This window comes from Carcharhinus amblyrhynchos, chromosome 24, assembly GCF_965287045.1.
Source record: "Carcharhinus amblyrhynchos chromosome 24, sCarAmb.v2.hapA, whole genome shotgun sequence".
In the NCBI taxonomy this organism is placed as follows: Eukaryota; Metazoa; Chordata; class Chondrichthyes; order Carcharhiniformes; family Carcharhinidae; genus Carcharhinus; species Carcharhinus amblyrhynchos.
The window spans coordinates 43,564,552-43,592,333 of NC_137347.1; the positions used below are offsets into that span (position 1 = coordinate 43,564,552).

Genomic DNA, 27,782 nt, shown 5'->3' on the forward strand with positions numbered 1-27,782 from the left:
AAGCTATCTGAGCAGAAAGTGACAAGGCCTATTGGGACAACAGTTCACTGAATAATCAGTAATAGGACTCAGTAAATTGGTCAGTTTAGCAGAGGTGCTCCTGGAAGCTGAATTTAGGGAATGCATATCCTTGCTCTGCTGTTGAAGGAACAGTAAGTTTAGAATGTGGTTTCTAGATGCCTTGGGGAGAGATACTGTGCCAGTCCCAAGCGAGAAGCCATGGTGCAAAGTTAAGGGTAGTTCTTCATTGGTCTATGGTCAGAATGTACGCTCCCCCTTACCCTCTGCCAGGGGGCTTTCAAATCAGAGCAAGTGTGAAATTGATTTGATTTGATTTATTCATAGGATAGGCACATGGAGCACACCAGAATGATAGGGAGTAGGATAGCTTGATCTTGGGTTTGGACATAGCTCGGCACAACATCGAGGGCCGAAGGGCCTGTGCTGTATTGTTCTATGTTTCTACGTTTCTATTATTGTCATATATTAGTATATAGTGAAAAGTATTGTTTCTTGCCCTCTATACAGACAAAGCATACTGTTTATACAGACGGAAACGAGACAGTGCAGAGTGTAGTGTTACAGTCATAGCTAAGGTGCAGAGAAACATCAGCTTAATGCAAGGTAGGTCCATTCAAATGTCTGAGGGCAGCAGGGAAGAAGTCATTCTTGAAATGGTTGGTACGTGACCCTAGACTTTTGTATCTTTTTTCCAACGGAAGAAGGCAGAAGAGAGAATGTCCAGGGTGAGTGGGGTTTTTGATTATGCTGGCTGCTTTGCTGAGGCAGCAGGAAGTGTAGACAGAGTCAATGGATGAGAGGCTGATTTGCGTGATGGACTGGGCCTCATTCATAACCCTTTGTAGTTTCTTATAGTCTTGGGCAGAGCAGGAGCCGTACCAAGCTGTCAAACAACCAGAAAGAAAGCTTTCTATAGTGCATCTGAGACAGTTGCAGTAAGAAGTCGCACAACACCAGTTTAAAGTCAAACAGGTTTATTTGGTAGTATGAGCTTTCAGACCACTGTCCCTTCATCAGGTGAGTGAAGAACTCTCCACTCACCTAATGAAGAGGCAGCGCTCCGAAAGCTTGTGCTACCAAATAAACCTGTTGGATTTTAACCTGGTGTTGTGCGACTCCTTACTGTGCCTACCCCAGTCCAACGCCGGCATCTCCACACCTGTGAAAGTTGGTGAGAGTTGCAGCAGACATGCCAAATTTCCTAAGCTTCCTGGGAAAGTAGAGACATTGGTGGGCTTTCTTAACTATAGCATCAGCATGGACGGAGAGTTAGACAGATTTTTAATAGACAAGGGATCAAGGGTTATAGGGGACATACAGCAAAGCAAAGTTGAGACCACAGCCAGATCAGCTACAATCTTATTGAATAGTAGATCAGGTTCGAAAGGTTAAATGACCTACTCCTGCTCCCAACTCCTATGTTCCTATTAAACAAACTTGGCTGCATTGTGTGTTTGGCCTGGTAACAATTAATTCATTTTGACTACATGATGTTTGACAATTTGTAATCATATGTAATCATGAACCATAAGATCTCTCAGCAATCATACACCTTCTACAGTCAAATCATTGGACTTCTTAAAGATACAAAATGACTAGTACTAAGATATTACTTATTTTGAATCCAGCACTACTTTCCAAAGGGTATTGACCTTGAAAAGTGAACAATTTGCCAGCTTTCAGCATTGAATGAATTATAATCAATGTGAGGTTACCCACATCAAGAGCAATTTTGTGGTTTGCTCAGACAGGTCTCGTATTGATTACTTTTCAGTTAATGATTAGATCAGTTCAACCAAGTTATTAACAAATCTGGATCCACCAATAGATGCTGTCTGATATAAATACTGATCAAAAAAGTCAAATTCCACTTATCCTTTTCCCTAACCTCGTGCAGCCAAGAGGAAGATCAGAGCTGGTAAAATGGCATTCTCCGGAACGTGGCAGGTTTACTCCCAGGAGAATATTGAAGATTTTATGCGAGCTCTCTGTAAGTCACAGTAACAACAAGAATAATGACGAATGGTTGGGGGTATAAATGGGAATCTGGTCACAAATTGTATTCAAAATTGTGCTGGCTTTCTGAACTTTTTTTTATGCTTGGGTTACTACTTGAATTTATTTGCATGAACATAAATGAACCATCATAATTGGCAGCATATTAGAAAGAATGATTTATAAAATGCATTAAAAATATTTCTATTTAAGAGTGGTAACCTGGTGCAGTTTTATCAAAATAGGCTTATCACAAAAATTAAGCATTTTTAGTCAGTGTCCAATCAAGAACCTCAGAGGAACCTAATTTAAATGAATGAAAATGACTCTAAAATAATTATACAGAACCATCGATAAGTAACATCAGTGTCAAGTAATCACATTCTATGGCAATTAATAATCAACTTTTAATATTTAAAAGCTTAATTTTAAGAAAGCCTTGTTTTAAACAGATGAAATTAGTGAATCGCACTGTAGTGATTAGTTCCAACTGGCACAAGGCCAGTTTTTTAGAAAAGGGGGTAATTGCTCATGACGTTTTTAAACTAATGCAAAAGTTTGTGGAAACTTGCATGTTGCTGAATGTAATTTATGTTTGAAATTCCCCAATAGTTTGCAACCAGCTTCACTGGGAATGAATAGGACATACACTCACTTTAGCTTGATACATTCCCTTTCCAATGATAATGTGGAAGATCATTTTGGTTTTTGTTAGGCACAAAAACATTGTCAAAAAAGATGGCTGGAAGTTTGTTAGATCCAGCCAGACTCAAAGTCAATGGACTCAGGTGAGCCTTGTCCAAACTGAGACACAACATGCATATGCATTGCATCTGGATTTTGTTTTGTTTGTTCGTGGGCAAAACCATCTCAAATTTAAAAGGTGAGACACCTTGAATGACTATGGCCCACTTGGTGAAGGTGCTCCCACAGCACTGTTAGGAGGAGAATCCTAGCATTATGACCCAATGATAGGGAAGGAACAGCAATATATTTCCAAGTCAGGGTGGCGTGTCATTTTGGGGTGGTGGAATTCTCAAGTATCTGCTGCCCTCGTCTTTCTGGTGATGAAGATTGTGTGTTTGGAAAGTGCTGTCAAAGGCAAACCACCACCTGCAAGCTCCCCTCACCCCCCCATCCTAACTTTCCTTTGAAATTTAGTTAATGGGATGTGGGCATCGCTGGCAAAGCCAGTATCATTGGTGCATCCCTAATTTCTCTTGAAGCAGAGTGGCTTGCCAGGCCATTTAAGAGGGCAGTTAAGAGTTGTGGGTTTGGAGTCACATGTAGGCCAGACCAGGTAAGGATGGCAGATTTCCTTCCCTAAAGGGACATTGATGAACCAGATTTGTTTTTACAACAGTCAGCGAGAGCAGTCTTGGTCACTGTGACTATGATCATAGAATCATAGAACCCAACATGCAGAAAGAGGCCCTTTGGCCCATCGAGTCTACGCCGAACACAATCCCACCCAGGCCCTACCCCCATATCCCTACATATTTTACTCACTAATCCCTCTAAACCTACACATCCCAGGACACAAAGGGGCAATTTCTTAGCATGGCCAATCAACCTAACCCACACACCTTTGGACAGTGGGAGGAAACCGGAGCACCTGGAGGAAACCCACGCAGACACGAGGATAATGTGCAAACTCCACACAGACAGTGACCCGAGCTGGGAATCGAACCCAGGTCCCTGGAGCTGTGAAGCAGCAGTGCTGACCACTGTGCTACTGTGCCGCCCTTTTTAAAGGAAATAAACCTTCTTCCTTCCCATCTTTTAAACTACTCAAGAAACTAGAATCATAGAATCATTCCAGATTCGTTAATTGAATTTTGACTACACAAGCCTTGGTGGGATTTGAACTCATGTTACCACAGCCTGGGCCTCTGGATAGTCCAGTGAGATTGCAACTACACCACTATCTCTCTCACAGACTTGGAACTATATTACTGTTCCTTCACTACCACTGAGTGAAAATCCTGGAACTCCTTCCTGATGGCACTGTGCAGTTCTGAAGAAAGGTTGCATTGAACCCTTGAATAAGTCTGTCAAATTCTGCTGAAATGAGATGAAAGGATTGTTTTGAAATTAACAAGCCTCTAATTTGAACGCTAAGCAGCTCTCCTTCAGAACAGTGGACAGTGCCCACCTGGCCCTGGCACTGCCCACTGGGCACTTTGGCAGCAAAGTGGATAGTGCAAAGGTGGGCCAAAAAGGGTGGGGCCTGAGGTGGGTGGGGCCTGAAATGGGGTGGGGCAGTGCGGAGGTGGTGGGGGGAGATCTGCAGGGGAGGAGGGAAGGGGGCAGTTCTGCAGAGAGGAGGTTGGTTGGTGGGGGTTGATAGGGGCAGGAGGAGACATTCAGTTACATCATGGCTGAACGGTGGCCGAACTCCATGGAACTCCTGTCTCCCCACATATCACTTAATGCCCTGCTTAACAGAAATCTTACAATCTCAGATTTTAAAGGTACAATTGACCGTGTGTCAACTGCCATTTATAAAGGTCAGTTCCAAATTTCTACCACTCTTTTGGTGGGATTTTCTGGCTGCACCCACCCCAAGACTAGAAAATCCCACCCGAGGTCAATGGACCTTTGCATGGTCCTGTCCTGCTCGCTACGATTCCCATGGTGGGTGGAAAATTCCATCCCTTGTGTATAGAAATGTTTCCTAATGTTACTCCTCAAGGGCCTGACTATAATCTTTAGCCTCTGTCCCTGAGTCCAAATCCCAACCCAGTAGAAACAGTTCTTTTCTATGTCCTCTACTCCCTTCAATGCCTTGAAAACTTGGATCAAATTACTCTTCTACATTCGAGGGAATAGTCTGTGTATCTTTCTTTGTTAATTAACCCTCAGAGTCCAGATACCATTTTGGTAAAAGCTCTTCCTCCAAAGTCAGTGTGTCCTTCTAAAGCTGTGGTATGCAGAACTGAAACCAATATTCAAGATGTGGTCAAACCAGGCTCAGTATAACTGCAGCAGATGTGTAGTCTAGGTGGATTAGCCATGCTAACTGTGCAGTGGCAGAGATGTTAGCGCTGCAGCCTCACAGCACCAGGGATCTGGGTTCAATTCCCAGCTTGGGTGACTGTCTGTGTGGAGTTTGCATGTTCTCCTGGTGTCTGTGTGGGTTTCCTCCATGTGCTCCGGTTTCTTCCCAAAATCCGGAATACATGCTGGTTAGATGCATTGGCCTTGCTAAATTCGCCCTCAGTGTTACCCAAACAGGTACTGGAGTGTGACAACTAAGGGATATTCACAGTAACTTCATTGCAGTATTAATGTAAGCCTACTTGTGACACTAATAAATAAACTAAAACTAAATTAAACATAGGATGGAGGTTGGGGGTGGGCCTGGGTAGGATGCTCTTTCAGAGAATCAATGGGCCAAATGGCCTCCTTCTGCATGGTTAGGATTCTATCTTTCTATGACTTCTACCTCCTTATATTCTAGTCCTTGAGATATAAAACCCAATATTTCACCCATCTATTTGATTATTTTTGTACCTGGCCAAGACTTTTTTTGATCTCTGTTCCTTGAATGGTTAATGGTACTGGGAATCATAGAATCAAAGAGGCCATTTGGCCCAACAACAATCCCACCCAGGCCCTACTCCTATAACTCCACGTATTTACTCTGCCAATCTCCCAGGCATTAAAGGGTATTTTAACATGGCCAATCAACCTAACCCGCACATCTTTGAAATGTGGGAGGAAAACGGAACAGCCAGAGGAACGTGTAGACTCCACCAGCCCAGAATTGAATCCTGGTCCCTGGTGCTGTGAGGCAGCAGTGCCAATCACTGTCTGTGTTGACCAGCTCTTTCACTGAATAAACTTGGTGAGTCTTTGGGAAATCTGCTGCAGGTTGGATATTGGAACAGTTTTTAGTTGCCCCAGTTCTTATTTAAAATGCCAATTATTACACACAAGACAGATTAGTCATTACTCCTCTCACAGAAAATGGTATATGAATGCAGAGGTCAGGTACCAATGATAAGTGGTTTATTGGCAGCCTTAGCTGATTTGAAAGCCTTGGCCACCAGCATAAACTCTTTAAGTTGTATTTTACATATCCGGTAAAGATATTTTCTATTTCAGATAAATTGTTCTATTTTTTTCAATAATTCAGCTCTTCCAGAGGATATAATAAAGGTTGGAAAAGACATCAAGCCAATCATTGAAATCAAACAAACTGGAGACAATTTTGTTGTTACAACAAAGAATCCACGTGATTCGGTAACAAATCAATTTACCATCGGAAAAGAGGCCGAGATCATCTCAATGGATGGGAAAAAGCTGAAGGTATTTCCAGTCTCGTTTCACTAATGGTCACTCTGTGCTTATTGTATATCGTCAGACTTTTACATCTCTACACATTAGGATTTTACACTCAGGCGAGACTGGAAATTCCCACCCAAGGTGAATGGAGATTTCCATTGTTGGATCCTCACCTCCGCCATTTCCATGGCAGGCGAGGTGGTAGCGCTCTGGTCATTATTTCAAATTCAAGAGCGTGGTAGAAAATGTAGTTTAGACTGTAGTTAAATGGATAGAACGAGGGGTCACGGGCTTAGGGTGAGGGGGGCTAGGTATAAGACAAATATTAGAGGGCAGTTTTTCACACAAAGGGTAGTGGGGGTGTGGAATGCACTGCCGAGTAAGGTGGTGGAAGCAGGCACGCTAGGGTTGTTTAAGAGTCACTTAGACAGCCATATGAGCGGGCTACATATAGGGGGATATAATAGGCCTTACTAAACATTGTAGGCTTGGGAATACGTTTTGCCTCAGGGATATTAGTCTTTGCCTGTTTAATAATGAATTTTTTTGTCTCCACAGGCATTTAAGTCCAGCAAGGGGCATGCATGCGGCAGGTTGTAGTGGGCTGCTCTTGGACGTTGCTTCGGGAGTTGCCTATTGCTTCATGTCGTTAGTGTGCTTAAACTGGACCATCTCGAGGGCAACATGACAGCTCAGAGACTATCTCTGTTGCTGTGCGGACACATGGGTTTGGGCCTGTGTCTGTGGGAGTTTGCACGTTCTCCCCGTGGTTGCGTGGGTTTCCTCCGGGTGCTCCGGTTTCCTCCCACATCCCCAAAGATGTGCTTTTAGGCTGATTGATTGGGTACTAAATTGTCCCTAAATTGGACCTCCCTGATCCTCGCACGTTAGGCGTAGACTAAAATCATGAATAGGTCACTGAGACAGTGGGACGGCGGCGCGGGCTCGTTGGGCCGAAGGGCCTGTTTCCCATGCTGTGTTGTTCTTTGTTCTTTGTTCTTTGTTCTTTGACTGTCTCCCAATGATCTGTTGTCAAATGTGCCCCCAATCACAGGTATAAATAGCAGAGATTTGTTTTGTGAGTGAGTGCAAGTGTCCCTTAGTATCACCAAGATATTTCAATTAAATCCACTTGTAAACCAAGTTTACAGTCCCATGGCCCAATGGAAACAAAGATGTTTAATTCCCCAGCGTGTATTTCTCTGGTTGAGAATGGTTTGTTTATGCTTACAATAATTTTCCTTGCACAGTGTACTGTTCAAATGGAAGAAGGGAAGCTAATATGCAAGTTGCAAAACTTTCTCCATATCCAGGAGGTACAGGGATCTGAAATGATTGAAGTAAGTATTAGATTATATCACTCCTCTGTTTGCTACTTGCTGTGCAGCTTTTGACAAGTGCAGACTATCAGTCACACCTCAGAATGAGTTTTAGAAAGCAATAGTTACAGAAAATCCATCTAGAAATGACTTTGAAGTAAATTATAATTGGGAAAAAGACACATTACCAACTCCAAACGATAGTCCAGGAGAAACCTGGAAAATAATTGGCATTTTCTATCAAAGTTGTCATCTTTGTAGCAATGTGAACATTGGGTGGTTTCACTATCTGGAAGGTCTCGGTCTCTCGGCCCTATTACCCACTGGTTGCAATGAACATCTCAAGTTAATATGAATAAATTCCCTGTTAACTGCAACATGTTTCAGATCCATGCACTTGGTTGAACACTTGAAGAACAAAGTTGTTTTGTTCATTGTGGCAATTTTTATAGTTATTGCTTGGAAAGCAGAGTGGTAATTTTGAAAACTGTTGTCTTTATTCAATTAGCTCTGTGTATCTGAGACTCACCAGTGTCCATGGCATCCAATGTTGCAACAAGCCTAAAGAAGGAAAATGCAATTTCCTCGCTTATGTCACATTGTGATAAGCCCAGAACAATCTAATATATCTTGATTATCACGTATTGGATTGGTTCTATATTACAACATGTTAAAATGTTGTGTGCACATTGCTTTGCCATTTTGCAATTGCGTTGACTCATTTAACCCCTATTTTTTTAACAGAAGCTCACTGCAGGCACCACCACTATGATTAGAAAAAGCCGACGCATTTAACCAGAATGGAATGAATCTCCTGTGATCTATTGAAATAAATGAAAGAAATTCTGCCGTTCCTGTGTGTGCTTTTATTTTGGTTCCCAGAACACCAAGGATAGATTCGGTAAAATAACATTAAAGTGTAAAAGGTCACTGGAAAAGGATCCCAAAGACATTGGCCAGAATGTTTCCAGTCTCTCAGGCCCCACCACCACTGCCATCAAGGACAGAGAATTCGACGCTAAATCAAAGCTCCATTCACTGCAGCAGGACTGGAGAATCCCAGCTGCAGATGAGGTTGGAAAATTCCAGCCGTTATTTGTAGTTCTTTCAGCAATGATAGATTTGGAAAACCTTCCTCTTTATTTTCACATGATACAAATTTGAATACTGGTATCTATATATCTCTTATTGAAATGTTTTAGGAGCGAGCTTAACCATGGGATATACCAGAATGCAGAATGCCTTTTGAATTAGATAATGTAATGCTCACATTGCGATTGGATCTCTGATGTGGCCATCAAGTGGGAACATGTGCTAACGATCAACATATTGGCGGCGCGGGCTTGTTGGGCTGAAGGGCCTGTTTCCTGTGCCAGGTTGTTCTTTCTTCTTTGTTGTTCTTTATATTTGAATTGCACATGGCCTAGGCAATGGCCTAGTGCTATTACTGCTGGACTACCAATTCAGAAACTCAGCTAATGTTCTGGGGACCAGGGTTCAAATCCTGCCACAGCAGATGGTGGAATTTGAATTCAATAAAAAAGTATCTGGAAATAAGAATCTACTGATGACCATGAAACCATTGTCAATTGTCAGAAAAACTCATCTAATTCACTAATGTCCTTTATGGAAGGAAATCTGTCATCCTTACCCAGTCTAGCCTACATGTGACTCCAGAGCCACATAATGTGGTTGACTCTCAACTACCCTCTGAAATGGCCTAGCAAGCCACTCAGTTGTATCAATTAGTACAAAGTCTCAACAAAGAAATGAAACTGGACGGACAACCTGGCATCAACCAAGGCGCTAGTTGCATTGCGGGTCAACCCATGGCAATGGACTACAGCGATTCAAAGAGGCAGTTCCTCCACACTTACAACTGCATGACTGTTGACATTGTGATTGTTGGTAAGAACTGAGACAGGCTAGAATCACATCACGGTGACTGGACATTCTTCTCTTGACAATAAATTTCTAATGCCTTGCACAAGTAACAATCAGGGGGAATGTTCCCATCACAGAAATCAAAGCAGTGTGGGGGTGGGGGCAGAGCGGGGGCGGTGTGGGGGTGGGGCAGTGTGGGAGTGGGGGCGGTGCGGTGCGGTGGTGGGGGCAGTGTGGGTGTGGGAACAGTGCAGGGGTGGGGGCGGTGTGGAGGAGTTGGGAGGGGTGGGGGTGAACCATGCAAAGATCCATTGACCTGGGGCAGGATTTTCCAGTTCCTGGGCGAACGCAGCTGGAAAATCCCAGCTTCGGTCTTTTGCATTTACACCTCATGACCATTTATAATCTGGTACTTGATATGTTACACGTAATACCTTGCAGATCCAAAACAATCTTTGAGGAAAGAACATCAGAACTAGGAGCAGGAGTAGGCCATCTCGCCCTTCGAGCCTGCCCCGCCATTCAATAAGATCATGGCTGATCTGAAGTGGATCAGTTCCACTTTCCCGCTTTCTCCCCATAACCCTTAATTCCCCTGTCTATCAGAAACCTAAAGATAGACATTAATCTTGAATTATATGGATGAATCACTAAAAGAGTTTCTGTGGTTGACTGTCTCTCCACTGAGTTGCTGGGTCATAAGGATGATGTAATTTTGAGATTTGACCTCTGGCCCATCTGAACTGGAGTGGCAGTAAGAGCCATACAGTTAGAGAAATAGTCCCGAAAACTATTCACACCTGCCCATTAGCCAGCAGCCACCTTGTGGTTAATACTGATCACTCGATGAGGTACACAGGGACAAGTGGACAAGTGCTTGCAGATTCATATGTTCAGCAGCAAGAAGAAAGAAGAAAATGTGTGGAGGAACATATCAGGAAGAAGAAGCAGTGAAGGGGCCCTGTAGTGAGATTAGAAATCAGTGTCCAGCCTATCGCAAATCTTCCAGGCAACTTTTTTCATTAACCACGAGGTTAATTACAATGTAGAAATTCACATTTTCGTATCGTTAGCAAGGCTGGGACTGTAATCTCCGGGCTCACTGGTGTCTCCCCACCACTCCTCCCACTCCCACCCTCCCCCCACCAACTGGGAGAGATTCCCACCAGCGGAGATTAAAGCTGGTTCCCATAAGCGAGGATTAGGAGTGATTCCCCCACTGGTGGGGACAGAGACCATTCAGATTCAGGAAGTTGGGGGCAGTGGGGGTACTCCTTGGGCTGTAGCAACTTGGTACCCTGACACTGCCATCGGGCACCATGCAGAGCCAAGGGGTGGGGCCTATTGGTGGTGGTGGGGAGAGGGGGACACGCTGCACACTCTGCATTAGGGATCAGTGGGGCTGGGAGGGAGGGACAATCGAGGCTGGCCATGGAGGGGGGTGGTCGGGCTGCAATTGGGAGGGACGTGAGAAATCAGAGCTGGCCACGGGCATGGGGGGTCAAGCTGGACATGGGAGGAAGGGTCGGACTGCACATGGGGGTGTGAGAAATCAGAGCTGGCCATGGGGGGGTTGGTGATTGGAGCTGGCAGAGTCGGGGGGTGGTGGCTGGTGTGTTGGGTAAGCCAGCGATCAGTAGATCATTGAGGAATCCATCAGGAGGCCTGGATTTTGGAGGCTGGTGATGGGGTGGGTGGGCGGGACTAGTGCGCTTGTGCCCGTCTCCCTACTGACAGATTGGCACATGTACAGTGACCCGCCCAACACGCTGATGCCAGCCTCTCCAGAATGGTTAACCCATTGCCCCCATCCCCCTTCCGCTGTGAATCCCCCAGAGTGCCGGGGATTCATTCAACTACATGTGTCCAAAAACCAGGTGAGAAAACCTCCCATTTTCCCATTTATTGGGCACTTAGTTTTTTGGGGGAGGATCGCCCCCTAATTTTTGAACTATTAGTCCTAAATTTTTGTTCACATTCAAATTTTAAATAAGTTTGCAGAGCTAAATGCATATTGAATATTTCCTGGAACTGTTTTACTGAGAATGCACATCTGTATTTGTACAAATCACCATTCAGATCCCAGCAGGTTGTCTCCATGTTTTGTTATTTATAAGGAAGGTTAGCTGTTCTATTTTTTATTGCTCTTTACTGGGAAGGGACTGCTTATACCGAAAAACACAGTATCGTACAAACAGGTAGCACAGTTCAGCAAGATTTAACATCATGCACACAGCTGAAGTCACTAACATAAAAATTGTACAGATTGTTTTTTCCGTTGGCCTGGAAATGAAGCAATCCACAGTATTAGGACAGGGATATTCACTGCATTTGACAAGTCTGAGCATCTTGTAGCCTTCATAAATCCAATAAAATAAACACATAAATACAACTTCAAACGATATTTTGAAGAAAATGCTAACCAAGTAAGTTCGAAGAAGGGGGGCATCGATTTTTACTGTCTGCAAACCTGCATTCTGATCAAAGATTTTGATATTCTTCTTGGATTTTTTCCTTTGATAAACGTGCATACCAATGAGAAATGATGGAATGGACACAAAGAGGAGCTGGAAAACCCATAGCCTGATGTGGGAGATGGGGAAGAAACGATCGTAGCACACATTCCTGCAACCAGGCTGCTGTGTGTTGCACACAAAGTCACTCTGTTCGTCTCCCCAGACAGTCTCAGCTGCCACCACCAAGACCAAGACGCGGAAAATGAAAACGACAGAGAACCAGACTTTCCCCAACGGTGTTGAGTATTTGTTCACGCCACCCAGCAGAGACTGAAGAGAATGCCAATCCATTTTGGATCACCTTAGGAACAAAAAGCATTCGTTACTTTACTGCAGTTAGGAATCTGGTAGGAACATGGAAATTGCTAAAATAGTAAACTCCCTCTAGCTCATCTGCTACCATCCTGTTAATTGCATGACACAAGGAAAATGGAGCATTGAGTTATCACGACACAACAATTAGTCTACAACAGTTTCAGACATGAGGTGATATAGACCCCAATGGAATATTTGAGCAACCATCAACCCAAAGTCACTAGTTTCTCCTAAGCTTGCTAGATTTGTTTATGTTATGTCCTCATGTATTCCATCCCCAAAATATCTGCTTCCCAAATTGCTGTAAATGTGCATATTTTAAATATAAATATAAAACTGGCTGGTAAATAAAACCAAGAACAGAATGGATGCAAAATTGGGTGGAAATTTGATGTAACCCATCTCCCTCCTATTTTCTGATTAACGACACTAATTCTTGCATCTAACCTGGCATGTCTAAATGCTATATTTTTTAAAAGTTGGTTTATGTAGCTGCTTATCAAAGTCTCTTGGTGTGTTAGCATCAAAGCTAACATAGCAACAAAGAATATTCTAGAATTCCTTTCAATAATTGGTCCTGTTGCTGCAAATTGAAGGGAGAAGGTGGAAGACTGAAATTTCCCACTTTGCAGTTCCTAATCACAGGAAGTAATACAAAGTAAAGATGAGGTTCCTTACATGAAGGAGAACATCTGGAGAAAGAATGCAATAGTGTTGGCTGTGTATACTCCCTGTTCGCTGACTAACAGACTGTAGAATGATTGTTCCATCAATTCCAAATAAGACATTCTTTAAAAAGTTAAAGTTTGTTTATTAGTCACAAGTAGGCTTATTGCAATGAAGTTAGTGTGAAATTTCCCTTGTCACCACGCTCTAGCACCTAATCAGCTCAAAGCAAGTAACCAGCACAGCTTTCAGACTGTGGGAGAAGACAGGAATACGTGGAGGAAACCCACACAGACATGGGGAGAACGTGCGATCTTCACACAGACAGTGACCCTAGCCAGGAATTGAACCTGGGTCCCTGAGGCAGCAGCGCTAACCACTGTGCCACCATGCCATCCCAGGGTTCAACTCTCGGTTGAAAGCTTCTATTGAACAAGACCAACAGGAACTCCACTTGGGGTTAGAAGCAAACTGTTTGTGTATCAGCTGGAATTCAACAAAAGTCTTTCATACCAAACCTCCAAAATCCAGGTTAAATACCCGCTATATTAAATGTATATCCATTACTGTAAAGGAAAATAGCCATTTGTCCATCAAACCAGCACAGATCATAACGAATTTCCATAAATATCCATTCAAGTGAATAACAGTTTTATGCAATTTCTTTGGCAAAAATAAAACAAAAAAGCACCAATGTTTATCCTTAAAAACGTTTCTCAATGAAAACTAACTTCCATCCCAACAAATTAAATCACAGCACAGGTAAACAGCAGTATTCTTTTAAAAATAGCATGGAATTCGACACAAGGATATTTAAATAAATCTAAGGATTGAAATGAACAAATTCAGGTTATTTTTACAGATTTGACACCAATTCCTGGGCCACAGTTAGTACCTGACTATTGACTAATTTTCTGAGTATTTGTTGCATCAAGAGTTAACATATATCTTCAATCTTAAGACGTTCACAAAAGCTATTGAATGTAAAAGTTTAGTCTTATAAAGGCCCTACAGGATCATTGAATACAATCTTGCTGTGTTTATAACTCAGTCCACAATTGCCCTCACTCCATGGGTTGAGGCAATGGGGATCTTGCCCCCCTATCTGGAAGACCGGCAGAAGACCAGCTCCCCCGGCTGCAACACCACTTTGAGAAAGGCTGCCAGCATGAAGCGTCAAACAGGCTCTTGAGTGGCCAGTGAACAGCCTTCCTCACGATCAAGGACCCCAAGGAGGGAAATCCCACACTTTTGACAACTTTTGGCCACAGGCTGATTTTATCATTCATTTTATTTACTCTTTTGATAGGGTGTGGAGATCACTGGGAAGGCCAGGATTTTCTCCCATCCCTAATCACCTTTCAACGAGAGACTGCCATTTCTGAGGACAGATTAGAGTCAACTATTGCACAGAATCTGGAATCGTGTGTAGGCCTGAGAGGGTAAGGATATATCCTTCCCTGAAAGACATTAGTGAACCAGATGGGTTTTTACAAAAATCCTTTACATATTCCTGTTTTATTAATTGTGTTTAAATTCCACTAGCTGAACCCACAACTAAAACATTAATTGAGACCCCTGAATTAGCAATCATTATTACTACGCCACTGACTCAACCCACACTGAGGGCAGTGCCAACTGGACCAGTAGCAGCTGCTAGTAATGTGCCCAGGGGAGAGGTCTATGATCACCAAGGGGATGAGGCCAAAGCTGAGTGCGGATGGGATGGGGGTCACAGGGTGGGGTTCACAGGAGGTGGGATGAAGGAGGTTGGCAGCAAGCACAGGATGGTGGTTCTCAGCACTGATGGTCCATTTGCCAGTGCCAAGTCTCTCAATCAGGAACAGAATACCTTTGAATGAGAGACTCGCTCCTGCTCCTGAGCAGGGTTTTACTTTCCGTGCTCATTGCATAACGATACCCTGCCTCGCGGGAAACCAATGATGGGATAAGGTCCCTCAGTGGGCAATAATTGGAACAGAGTGGGAAGGCTGTGAGCCTTTTTGCCAAGGATTTAATCAAAGCAGGATTGGAATGCGGGTCCGGTACTCACCCTGTAGCTTCCCCTCCCCTCCCCCAACCCACTCAAAACCCACCTCAGGGGAAGGACAGTAAATGTTGCCCCTTTAGATTCGAATTCAGATATAATCCAAGCCACAGTTTAATTTAAATAAAAGCAGTTTATTACAACATATCATCATCTTTATATGACTAGGTACAGAACTACATTCCTAAAAGATTACTGTGCTTTTGCAATCCCAACAAACATAACAATTGCGTTGTATATTCCCATTATATCTAGGAGTTAAAGTCTTTCAGTTTTTTAGCTCAATATCCAGACTGCCCTCAGAATAATGGAGAGGAAACACTCTGGATCTATTCCCCAGATGAAAGAAGGATAACAAAAATCTGTAAACCTATTCATAAATAGTCAATCGAATAACAAACTAAATGGAAAATAGAATTCATCTTTTCACAATCTGCAATGTAATCTTTTATTATCTGTTGTTCACTTTTCAATGATCATTCATTACACAAGTGCTAAGGCAAGCGTACCAAGGAGAGAGGTTCTAGTTACGCTTCTTGAACTTTTCACATTTCACTGTTGAAGATACTTTAACATTGAAGGAATGTCGGTCGCAGCAAATCTACAGCATTCCACCATTGGTGGCACATTTAACATGAAAGACCTGAAGTTCTGGAGATCTAAAAGAGATACAGACCCAGATTTCCAGCAGGGATCCACATAGGAATGAAACTTAAGCAGCCAGATTCCCACATCAGCTGTGCAAAACCATAGGTGTCAGATTGTATGAGAAGTGGCATCAAGAAATATAAACAAGAAAGAGTGGTACATATACCATAGACCATTAAATGGTGAAAAAATTGCAGCATACTGGATGCTGTTGTGCAAGAATCACAAGGAGTTGGTTTGCAGGTACAGCAGGTAATGAAGAAGGCAAATGGAATTTTGTCCTTCGTTGCTAGAGGGAAGGAGTTTAAAAACAGTGAGATTATGTTGCACTGTATAAGGTGCTGGTGAGGCCACACCTGGAGTACTGTGTACAGTTTTGGTCTCCTTACTTGAGAAAGGATATACTGGCACTGGAGGGGGTGCAGAGGAGATTCACTAGGTTGATTCCGGAGTTGAGAGGATTGGCTTATGAGGAGAGACTGAGTAGACTGGGGCTATACTCATTGGAATTCAGAAGAATGAGGGGAGATCTATAGAAACATATAAGATTATGAAGGGAATAGATAAGATAGAAGGAGGGAAGTTGATTCCACTGGCCGATGAAACTAGAACTAGGGGGCACGACCTCAAAATAAAGGGAACCAGATTTAGGACTGAGTTGAGGAGGAACTTCTTTTCACAAAGGGTTGTGAATCTGTGGAATTCCTGCCCAGTGAAGCAGTTGAGCATAGAGCATAGAACATAGAACAGTACAGTACAGGCGCTTCAGCCCTCGATGCTCTGCCGAGCTATGTCCGAACCCAAGATCAAGCCATCACACTCCCTATCATTCTGGAGTGCTCCATGTGCCTACCCAATAACCCCTTGAAAATTCCTGAAGTGTCCAACTCTACTATCACAGTAGGTAGTGCATTCCACACCCCAACCACTCTCTGAGTAAAGAATCTATCTCGGACATCCCTCCTATATCTCCCACCATAAACCTTATAGTTATGCACCCTAGTAACAGCAAATCCACCCGAGGAAATAGTCTCTGAACGTCCACTCTATCTATCCCCCTCACCATTTTATAAGCTTCCATTAAGCCACCTCTCATCCTCCTCCGCTCTAAAGAGAAAAGCCCCAACTCCCTCAACCTTTCCTCATAAGACCTACCCTTCAAAACAGGCAGCATCCTGGTAAATCTCCTTTGCACTCTCTCCAATGCTTCCACATCCTTCTTATAGTGATGCGACCAGAACTGCACACAATATTCCAAATGTGGTCTCACCATGGTCCTGTATAGTTGCAGCATAATCCCATGACTCTTAAACTCAAACCTCCTGTTGAGGCTACTTCATTGAATGTTTTTAAGGCAAGGATAGATACACTTTTGAACAATAAAGGAATTAAAGATTATGGTGAGCAGATGTGTAAGTGGAGCTGAGTCCACAAAAAGCTCAGCCATGATCTTATTGAATGGCGGAGCAGGTTTAAGGGGCCCGATGGCCTACTCCTGCTCCGAGTTCTTATGTTCTTACAGACATTATGGGCCAACGTGTGAGTGTGCTCCATGGGCTGCCAATGGCAGGCCCCACTCCTTTACACATCAACCTTCGCTCATTTACATGAACTTCACCCAACTCCCAATTATCAAGTATTTTAGACTCAATTATATAGTTTTGTATAAAATATTTCATTTAATCTAATTCTTTGATGCCCTGACATCCTTCTTCTACTCAAAACATGGGACTTCTAATCTGCTTCAGGTTCCTTATCTTCTCTGTGCAAATCATTTGATTTATAATCTTTCTTTGGTATATTTGATAGAGGTTACATTCCCAGAGGTCCAAACAGCATTACTGAAAAAAGGTAGCGATTACATGCTCACAAATGTCTAACATGTAACAGCAACAAATGGAATAATCTGAAATAAAAATAAATAGAATGCATAAAAGGTGCAAGTTCATCATTTCTTCCTGAAAATATTACATTGCAAAGTTACACAATGAAATACGTACAAATTGTATAATTCTAACTAATTCACAGATTATTGTTTTTTTAACATATAGAAGTGTGATCTGAAGTGCTGGACTCGTCATCATTGAATTTTGCTATGCTGATATTTGAGGATTTAAGTGCAACTGTTGTTCTTTTGTCCTGTTCATTGCTTTCCATTGCGGAAGCCAAGCTTTGCTTCCAATGCATAATGCAGTACTTTACAGACAAATAGCACAATTCAGCAATATTTAGCAAGATGCACGCAGCTGAAGTCACTAACATAAAAACAGTAAAAACTGTTTTTTCCGTTGGCCTGGAAATGAAGCAATCCACAGTATTAGGACAGGGATATTCACTGCATTTGACAAGTCTGAGCATCTTGTAGCCTTCATAAATCCAATAAAATAAATACATAAATACAACTTCAAACGACATTTTGAAGAAAATGCTAACCAAGTAAGTTCGAAGAAGGGGGGCATCGATTTTTATTTTCTGCAAACCTGCATTCTGATTAAAGATTTTGATATTCTTCTTGGATTTTTTCCTTTGATAAACGTGCATACCAATGAGAAATGATGGAATGGACACAAAGAGGAGCTGGAAAACCCATAGCCTGATGTGGGAGATGGGAAAGAAATGATCGTAGCACACATTCCTGCAACCAGGCTGCTGTGTGTTGCACACAAAGTCACTCTGTTCATCTCCCCAGACAGTCTCAGCTGCCACCACCAAGACCAAGATGCGGAAAATGAAAATGACCGCGATCCATACTTTCCCCAGGGACGTTGAATGCTTGTTGACCCCATTCAGCAGAGAATGAAGGAAATACCATCCCATTCTTGATCACTCTAGAAATAAACAGCACCAGTTACTTTACCACAGCAGGAAGTCTAGAATTTATCTACTCATCATTTAAAATTTTGCACGTGCACGCACTTGCTGGTCAACTTCTAGTGATGATTTTTGGCCACACATTTATGTCAGTATTCAGCAGTGAAGCTACCCCGTCTAACATTTACAACAGAAACCCTGTATGCAAACAGTTTACAGTCACAATGTTGCTGCAGACTCTGGCTGGTAGATGGCACGTTGGAACACATTTCATTAAATCATGGCTACTGCCTGTGGTCTGTTGACCAGTGAATCATCCTGTTGACAATATGAAGACGAAGATCATGCCCAAAGCTTTCCATCTTGTGAATTTCCAATTTCTATAGGAACTAACAAATGCCTCTGCAGGGAAATGTGGGTGTTATTTACATGGACAGAGGTTAGAAATGGAGCAGAGAGATGAGAGTCATGTCTTCAACCGTTTTCCCTCAACATCTGGTGCTATACCCTCTTGTTAGGATTGTGAGTAAACTGCTCTCTTTATCAGTGAGAGGTTTGAGCACAAAATCTGAGAAAGAAAATAAAGGTAATATTCTCTGTAAGTACCTGAAAGGCATAAAAATTACAACTGTTAGCTGGAACAAAACTCAGTCAGAATATATACCTGGTCTCTATTTAATATGTCTATCTCTCTTTAACTTTCACAGTTCTTCCCTCAGGAATCTCTGATTATTTTAGCATCATTCACAATGCAAAAATATATTTATCTTTCTAGCGTCATGCTCCTGCAGCTGATAATTTTTGCTGGGTATTTGTCCATAGGAAAATTGGCACCCCTCCAGTTCCATACCCAAATGGTACTTCTCATGTATGCATCAGCAAACTATTTCATTTGTGCAGTCAAATCAGCACAAGATTGTGAATTTTCTGTACAAGGTTATCTTTACATTTAACTTTAAAGACAAGGTGAATAAGCTGTTTAAATGATACAAGCGGCAACAAATTCATTGTGATGTTTCCTATTTTAGAAGATGGTGCAGCGTGACTTTATTCTTGAGAAGGTGTTAGTGAGCTGCCTTGAACTGCTTCAGTCCCTAAGGTTTGGTACACCCACAGGTGTAGGGAAGGAGTTCCAAGGTTTTGACCCAGTGACAGCAAAGGAACAGTGATATATTTCCAAGTCAGGATGGTGAGTGACTTGGAGGGGAACTTGCAGGTAATGGTTTCACATGTGTCTGCTGACATTGTCCTTCTAGATGGTAGCAGCCCTGGGTTTTGGAAGGTGGTGTCTAAGGAGCCTTGCTGAGCTCTTGTAGAGTCACAGAACTAGACAGCATGGAAACAGGCCCTTCGGCCCAACTTGTCCATGCTGATCAGGTTTCCAAAACTGGTACACATTGCTGCTACGGTATGGGTGGAGGGAGTGAATGTTTGTGAAAGAGGTGTAAGTCAAGTGAACTGCTTTGTCCTGAATAGTGTCAAGCTCCTTGAGTGTTGATGGAGCTGTACTCATCCAGGCAAGTGGGAAGTATTCCATCACACTCCTGACTTGTGCCTTGTAGATTGTGGACAGGCTTTGGCAAGTCAGGAAGTGAGTTACTCTCTGCAGGATTCCCAGCCCCTGCCCTGATCTTGTAGCCACAGTATTTATATAGTTAGTCCAGTTCGGTTTCTGGTCAATGATTATCCCCAGAATATTTGTTTTTCCAAAGTCTTTAAAATTGAATAAATACTCAAAATAAAGGTAAAAACTTTAATCACATGGAGTTTCCTACCAGGTGATGCCAGGCGTCTGTATCTGTGCAGGGCACTGAGTTAGGTTAAGCTGATAACAACACAATGTTGCTCATTGCACGAGGATTGATAAACTATTGATTAAAAAGTACAAAAAATTAAAAACTCAAAAAAAAGGCTGTGCTGTTATTCTAATTCTGTTTTGAGTTTTGACCTAGAGCCTGTCAAATGTTAAAAAAAGGATAATTTTTGACATGCAAATTAAAATCCAGCTGTTGTGCAAGATGCCACTGTGAACAAACTGGGTGCATGTATAGATACATAGAAGATAGGAGCAGGAGGAGGCCATTCAGCCCTTCCAGCCTGCTCCGCCATTCATCACCATCATGGCTGATCCTCCAACTCAATAGGCTAATCCTGCTTTCTTCCCATAACCTTTGATCCCATTTTCCTCAAGTGCTATATCCAGCCACCTCTTGAATACATTCAATGGCGCACCAATATCTCTATAATAGTGTCTCTATATTGTAATAGTATCTCTAGATTATAACAGTGGGTGCAAATATTCATTTCAAATTTTTTTGGACATTCCAAGACTGAAAAAATCCATCAAATAAAACCAGCTTCATTTGTATTAGAAAGTGAATAGTAATCTGATCATTTGAAGGGCTTAGCACTGCTGCCTCACAGCGCGGTTCAATTCCTGGCTTGGGTCACTGTCTGTGTAGAGTTTGTACGTTCCCCGCGTCTGTGTGGGTTTCCTCCAGCTGCTTCAATTTCCACCCACAGTCGAAAGATACGCGGGTTAGGTTGATTGGACATGCTAAATTGCCTTTTAGTGTCAGGGCGACTAGCTAGGGTAAATGCACAGGGTAATGGGAATAGGGCCTGGGTGGGATTGTGGTCAGTGCCGATTTGATGGGCCGAATGGTCTCCTTCTGCACTGTAGAGATTTTATGAACAATTTCTCAAATTAATTCCTTCTGATCACTCATTACATGAAACAACTACTTTAACACACCAGGTCAATGCAGCATAACGATTATAACAGATAATAACTGTAATTTCTGGTAGAATTAGATGTTTATTAGGAAACTGGACTGCTGTTTTTCTTTTCTCAGGATTGTATTTGAATCAAAATTAAAATTGCCAGGTACAATATGTTATTACACACCAATTCCTGAACAGTTCAAATCTAAATGTTCGACAAAAAACTGCAATTTTTTAAAAGATTATCTAAACAGCCTTCTGTGATGCACCACACAAATCAATAATCCTTGTCCTGCCAAGGGCTATATTCATATTAAAAGCTAAACATGTGTAGTAGGCGCATATGACTTCAGCTTATGCCAACATTCCCATATTCAACATTCAGGCAAGTACGTGTTTCCGTGGACTGTTTCTGTCCATCTACATGGGGCAGATCACCTGGGAGCCTCAGTGCAGCAGGGAGGGCATTGTGCTTTGCGAAAACTATAAAGGGATAAAACTAACAATAATCATTGAAGCAAAAGAAAAAAAATATTTAAAAAACTAAAGAAAAATAGATGACTAATAATAATAATCAGTTAAAAAAGCAGAAAAATCCTTTAACAAAGCAGTCTATTTAAACTGTCTTTCACATAGCTTTCAATTTTTTCACAACTTAAATGGATAATTTTGTGTAGTAACGAGTTCCATATTCTCATCAATCTCTGGATAAAAAGGTTTCTCTTGAGTTCACTATTGGATTTATTGGCAACTGTCATTTATTTATGACCATTAATGTTGGTTCCCCCCACACATGGAAACATCTTCTCTACATCTACATCAAACAGACCCCTTAACAACCTCAATCAGGTCACCCCTCCATCTGCTCTCCTCACGAGAAAAGTGTACCCAGCTTGTTTAACTGCTCCATTCAACACTGGTATCAAATTGCAAAATGTTTTCAAAAAGATGATTAAAGGTAAATATTTCTTTCTATAAATAGATGAACGGTGCTTTTTACCTATAAAGCATAGGTCTGAAAATAAATTCAACTTACCTTGTTCTAAATTTAGAATTATTTCGCAGGAGAAAGTACAGTGTGAAAACAGCGTCCGCAATAACCCAGACTGATATACAGACCGAAACCAGGGAGCTTTCTCCAATGTGCCTATAATCAGAAGCAGAATCAACTTGGATAAAACCCAAAGAGGCAAATCACAAATGAAGAATGTAGGTGGACTGGCTATAAAGGAACATTGTTCCTCTTAATGTTCTTCTATTGTTCCTCTAAAGCTACAAAGACATCATTCTACACTAATTTCCTTTTCCCTGCATTCTCACTGTACAAACTCAGGATTTGTCTCCAACCCTAACTCATTCTTTCACAAGGCCTTCAAACTGCAGAATTCCTGGATTCCTCAGCTATTCCCTTCTCCTGCATGGAGATTTTCCAAATTCAAACTTGTGATAGCTTGTTGTTTCGATTCCTCAATTACATGGACATTCGTTCCATGTATGTCGGAGCCAGTTCTCTTTATGTAATCCTGTTAGCACGATGTTCAACTCCTTTCTCCAGTACTTAACCAGCCTTCCCTCAAATTATTCTCTACTATTTGCCTTAACCACTCCCGTTACTGAATTCCACACATAAAGAAATTTCATCTGAATTCCCAATAGATTCATTAACAACACCCATATATTTATGATCCCTAGTTTTTGCTTCCCTATAATTGGAAATATCTTCTCAGTTTTTCGCTATCCAAACACTTCTTAGCTTTAAAAGATCCTTCACTTTTCAAGAAATAATCTTCCCTGGTAATTACAACCTCTCAGTTCTGGTATCGTATTTGGAGATCATTTTAAAAAAGATGTTTAAAGGCAAAAATTTATGGGAAAATTCCATATCTAAATGGATTGTGCTTTTAAATTGACAAGAATCACAGGGCATAAAATAAATTCAGCTTACCTTGTCCTAAGGTTAAAATTACAGTTTCACTGTGGAAAGCACTGAGTGAAAACACCACCTGTAATATTCCAGGCTAATATCAAGACTGAAGCTTTCTTTGCTGAACGTGCCGACAATCAGCTGCAGAACCAGTTGAAATTAAAAAAAAGAGATATCTCAAATGCAGAATGTAGATGGACCGGCTACAGGAGAACCATTATTCTGACATAAGATACCTTAGCAGTCTGGGTCAGACAAATGTTGTAAAAGTATTGTCACCTTTGCCATCACTAACACATCATTATAATAAATTGACACAGGTGTGTGATGAGTTGTTTGGAAGCAACGTAATAGACAGTCAGGGTTGCTGATGAAAGAACATTCTTCTTGTTTTGGGGAGTGGCACAAATAATGCTCCTAATTTGAGATGAAAGTACATTATAGGGAAACTGCACAGTTGATTTTCAATTACAACATTTTCTTTCCCCTTTAAGGTGGAGCACCTTATTGTTGGACTCCTGACAGTTAGTTGGTGGAAGAGGAGGCCAGTAGACAATCTTAACTCAGTTTCAGACATCATTTTAAAATATAACTCCTAAATCTATTCCCCAACACCAGTGTCAGTGCATGTCCAAATATATTTTTTCAATTATCCAATAAATACCCTACACCTGTATATACTTAAGCTTGATTTGTATAATTACATTTATCACATCAAGTATGTTTAACTGTTTTATATTATTACTGCAGTATCTACACAGAGATTACTGCTGTTGTTCAAACAAAAAAAAAAGTGGGCTTGGACTGACACTTGCCAAACAATAAGTATTTTGGGCCAAAATTCTGCTTTGTTGGTTTAAAAGCTGCAAAGTTCTGGCATAGGAGACTGTAATTTGGGGCATAATATCCAGAGTTATCTAAAATACCCAGTGAAGTCGACTGCAATTAGCAGTAGCTTACAATAGGCCCATCGTTCAAGGAGCCAAATGATGGAATAATGAGATCAAATGCTGCCAACCCAGAAATTCCTACATGCCAGAATTATAACTAACTTTCATCAAGCTTGTGAAATGCAGGAAAAGATACCTGCATAACTTGTCAAACAAGGAAGTGACAGGCTTTGAAAGTCCAAGCTTTGGCAACAGCAATTACAAAAGCATTTTCTCAGCCATATGAAGGAATTCAGCAAAATACCTTTCATCAGTTTCAGATAATCTTCTTCTCCATCTTGTAACCAAGCCCTTTTCATAGAGCTGAGGGGAAGGGTTTTCATTTGTGTTAAACAGGGGGCACAGGAGTTGGGAGAAGAGAACAAAGAAGATGATCAACTCAGAAAAACCCTTCCATCAAAGTCCACACACTGCCTATCCCCAGACGGTACCTCAGAAAAAGTCTTCTTAGGAGGCAACGGGTCAGTCAGGATGTATAAAAGGAATTTTGGTGTGCTACAACAAATCCTTCTCAAACATCCTGTTAATCTGTATATTGACAGCATGCAATGGGTCAAATACTGCTGCCATGCTGTATCATTCTGCTGTTACACTAAGGTGGCATCCAAGATTGATATTACCAAAATATAACACTCAGGGGGGTTTGAACTAGTTTGGCAGAGGGGTGGCATCCAAAGAGTAGGGAGACAAAAGAGAAGTTTGAGGATAGTGCAGAAATTAGAGAGAGCACATTAAGTCGTAAAGGCAGTGTCAGTAATCCTAGTGCCAGACAGATCATGCAAAGGAAAGACAGAGAGCAAGGGAAGTCCACACTAAACTGTGTTTATTTCAATGCAAGAAGCCTGACGGGCAAGGCAGATGAACTCAGGGCATGGATGGGTACATGGGACTGGGATATTATAGCTATTACTGAAACATGGCTAAGGGAAGGACAGAACAGGCAGGATACAGATGCTATAGGAAAGATAGAACAGGCGGTAAGAGAGGAGGGGGAGTCGCATTTTTGATTCAGGAAAACAACACAGCCGTACTTAGAGGGGATATATCCGAGGGTTCGGCCACTGAGTCTGTATGGGTCGAACTGAGAAATAAGAAGAGGGAAACCACTTTGATGGGGTTGTACTACAGGTCTCCAAATAGTCAGTGGGAAAATGAAGAGCAAATATGTAAGGAGATTACAGATAGCTCCAAGAAAAATAGGATGGTTAGAGTAGGAGATTTTAACTTTCTCAACATTGACTGGGACAGCCATAGTATTAGAGGCTATTAGAGAGAAATTTGCTGAGTGTATTCAGGAGGAATTTCTCATTCAGTATGTGGATGGCCCGATTAGAGAGGGGCTAAACTTGACCTCCTCTTGGGAAATAAGGAAGGGCAGGTGACAATGTGTTAGTGAGAGACCAGTGACCATAATTCTATTAGTTTTAAGATAGCCATGGAGAACGATAAGTCTGGCCCAAAATTTAAAATTCTAAATTGGGGCAAGGCCAATTTTGATGGTATCAGTCAGGAACTTTCAAAAGTTAACTGGGGGAGTCTATGGGAAGGAAAGGAGACATCGGGGTAAGTGGGACATTGTGGGAGGCTAAGGAGGAAATTGCGGGTCCCCAGCAGAAATATTTAACCATCGGTAGTCAAGGGTGAGGTGCCTGAGGATTGAAGAGTGGCAAATGTCATACCTTTGTTTAGAAGGGCTGCAGGGAAAAGCCTGGGAACTACAGGCTAGTGAGCCTCACATCTGTGGTGGGTAAGTTGTTGGAAGGTATTTTGAGAGACAGAATCTACAGGCATTTAGAGATGCAAAGATTGATTAGGGACAGTCGGCGTGGCTTTGTGAGTGGAAAATCATGTCTCACAAATTTGATTGAGTCTTTTGAAGGGTAACCAAGAAAGTAGATAAGGGCAGTGCAGTTGATGTTGTCTACATGGACTTTAGCAAGGCCTTTGACAACCTACCGCATGGTAGGTTGTTGCATATGGTTAAATCTCAGGGTGAGGTATCTAAATGGATACAAAATTGGCTTTGTGACAGAAGCCAGAGGGTGGTTGTAGAGGGTTTTTCAAACTGGAGACCTGTGACCAGCGGCGTGCCTGAGAGATCAGTGCTGGGCCCACTGTTATTTGTCATTTATTTTAATGATGTGGATGAGAATATAGAAGGCATCGTTAGTAAGTTTGCAGATGACACCAAGATTGGTGGCATAGTGGACAGTGAAGAAAGTCACCTCCAATTGCAATTGATTTTGATCAGTAGGTCCCGTGGGCTGACAAATGGCAGATGATTTAGATTTTTAATTTTAATTTAGGTTTAATTTAGATCTTAATTTAATTTAAATTTTAATTTAGATAAATGCAAAGTGATGCATTTTGATAGATTGAACCAGGGCAGGACTTACTCAGTTAATGGTAGGGCACTGGGGAGAGTTACAGAACAAAGAGATCTAGGGGTACATGTTCATAGCTCCTTGAAAGTGGAGTCACAGGTGGACAGAGTGGTGAAGAAGACATTCGGCATGCTTCGTTTCATCAGTCTGAACATTGAATACAGGAGGACAGACATCTTGTTGAAATTGTACAAGACATTGGTAAGGCCACACTTGGAATACTGTGTACAGTTCTGGTCACCCTTTTATAGAAAGGATATTTTTAAACTAGAAAGGGTGCAGAAGAGATTTACTATGATGCTACTGGGATTTGATGGTTTGAGTTATAAGGAGAGACTGGATATACTGGGACTTTTTTCTCTGGAGCATAGAAAGCTCAGGGGTGATATTATAGAGGTCTATAAAATAATGACAGGCACAGATCAGCTAGATAGTCAATATCTTTTCCCAAAGGTAGGGAAGTCTAAAACCAGAGGGCATAGGTTTAAGGTAAGAGGGGAGAGATACAGAAGTGTCCAGAGGGGCAATTTTTTTCACACAGAGGGTGGTGAATGTTTGGAACAAGCTGCCAGAGGTAGTAGTAGAGGCGGGTACAATTTTGTCTTTTGAAAAGCATTTAGACGGTTACATGGGTAAGATAGGTATGGAGGGATATGGGCCTAATGCAGGCAGTTGGGATTAACTTTGGGGTTTTAAAAATAAAGGTGGCATGGACAAGTTGGGCTGAAGGGCCTGTTTCCACACTGTAAGCCTCCATGGCTCTATTTCTTGGCTTTTAAGGCAAAGGGTGGAATTTTCAGAACCTTCTCCTCTCTGGCCAGAGCCTTCCCTCTGATTGCCTGCTCTACCAGTGGGATATCACGTCAGTCCAGAACATGCCCAGGCCAATGTAATGTCACATGTCAGATTTACATGCAAGAAGGCCTGGGGTGATCAGATGGAAGATAGAGGCCTCCAGCAACATGGACCCTATAACACCATGTAGGGATTAAAATCATTGAATGCAGTAGATTTCCCTGGGAAGCTGCTGTGAAGATGCTTCAGTGCATTTCCCACACTTACAGATGGGCAGCACAAACAGGCTGACCAATGGTCAGAGGGTGAGAACTCTGACAACCACAAGTTATAACATCAGGTGTGAATGTTTGAATGGTGCACACACCAGGGAGCATGCAGGGGGCAGGTAGATACTAGCTTCAGGGAGGTGGTCACACCACAGGTCCAGACAGGTAGATGGGAGACTGCCAGGAGAGGCAGGCGTGTAAGGCAGGAGTCTCCTGTGGCTATC

At 42.1% G+C, this 27,782-nt stretch overlaps 3 protein-coding genes across 6 annotated transcripts; 1 reads left to right on the plus strand and 2 right to left on the minus strand.

Moving 5' to 3' along the window:
* The first annotated feature begins 1,944 nt into the window (after positions 1 to 1,944).
* fabp10a (fatty acid binding protein 10a, liver basic) lies at positions 1,945 to 8,420 on the plus strand. Its single transcript, XM_080211176.1, has 4 exons — positions 1,945 to 2,011; positions 6,158 to 6,330; positions 7,557 to 7,646; positions 8,370 to 8,420. The coding sequence occupies exons 1-4, from the start codon at positions 1,945 to 1,947 to the stop codon at positions 8,418 to 8,420; spliced, it is 381 nt and encodes a 126-aa protein (XP_080067302.1).
* A 2,918-nt stretch (positions 8,421 to 11,338) lies between these two features.
* Positions 11,339 to 12,325, minus strand: LOC145357736 (gap junction beta-2 protein-like). The gene has a single exon (XM_080211177.1). The coding sequence runs from the start codon at positions 12,314 to 12,316 to the stop codon at positions 11,648 to 11,650; it is 669 nt and encodes a 222-aa protein (XP_080067303.1). The 5' UTR covers positions 12,317 to 12,325; the 3' UTR covers positions 11,339 to 11,647.
* Positions 12,326 to 15,188: 2,863 nt separating this feature from the next.
* On the minus strand, positions 15,189 to 23,366 carry LOC145357749 (gap junction beta-2 protein-like). Of its 4 annotated transcripts, none has more exons than XM_080211205.1 (4): positions 23,182 to 23,366; positions 22,273 to 22,383; positions 20,288 to 20,380; positions 15,189 to 18,529 (listed from the first exon to the last, which is right to left on the minus strand). In XM_080211205.1, exon 4 carries the CDS (start codon positions 18,516 to 18,518, stop codon positions 17,742 to 17,744), a length of 777 nt encoding a protein of 258 aa, XP_080067331.1. In that variant the 5' UTR covers positions 18,519 to 18,529; positions 20,288 to 20,380; positions 22,273 to 22,383; positions 23,182 to 23,366; the 3' UTR covers positions 15,189 to 17,741. The 4 variants fall into 4 exon arrangements, with proteins under 4 accessions (XP_080067331.1, XP_080067332.1, XP_080067334.1 ...); XM_080211206.1 differs by having other exon boundaries at positions 15,189 to 19,080; XM_080211208.1 differs by lacking the exon at positions 20,288 to 20,380.
* Positions 23,367 to 27,782: the final 4,416 nt, after the last annotated feature.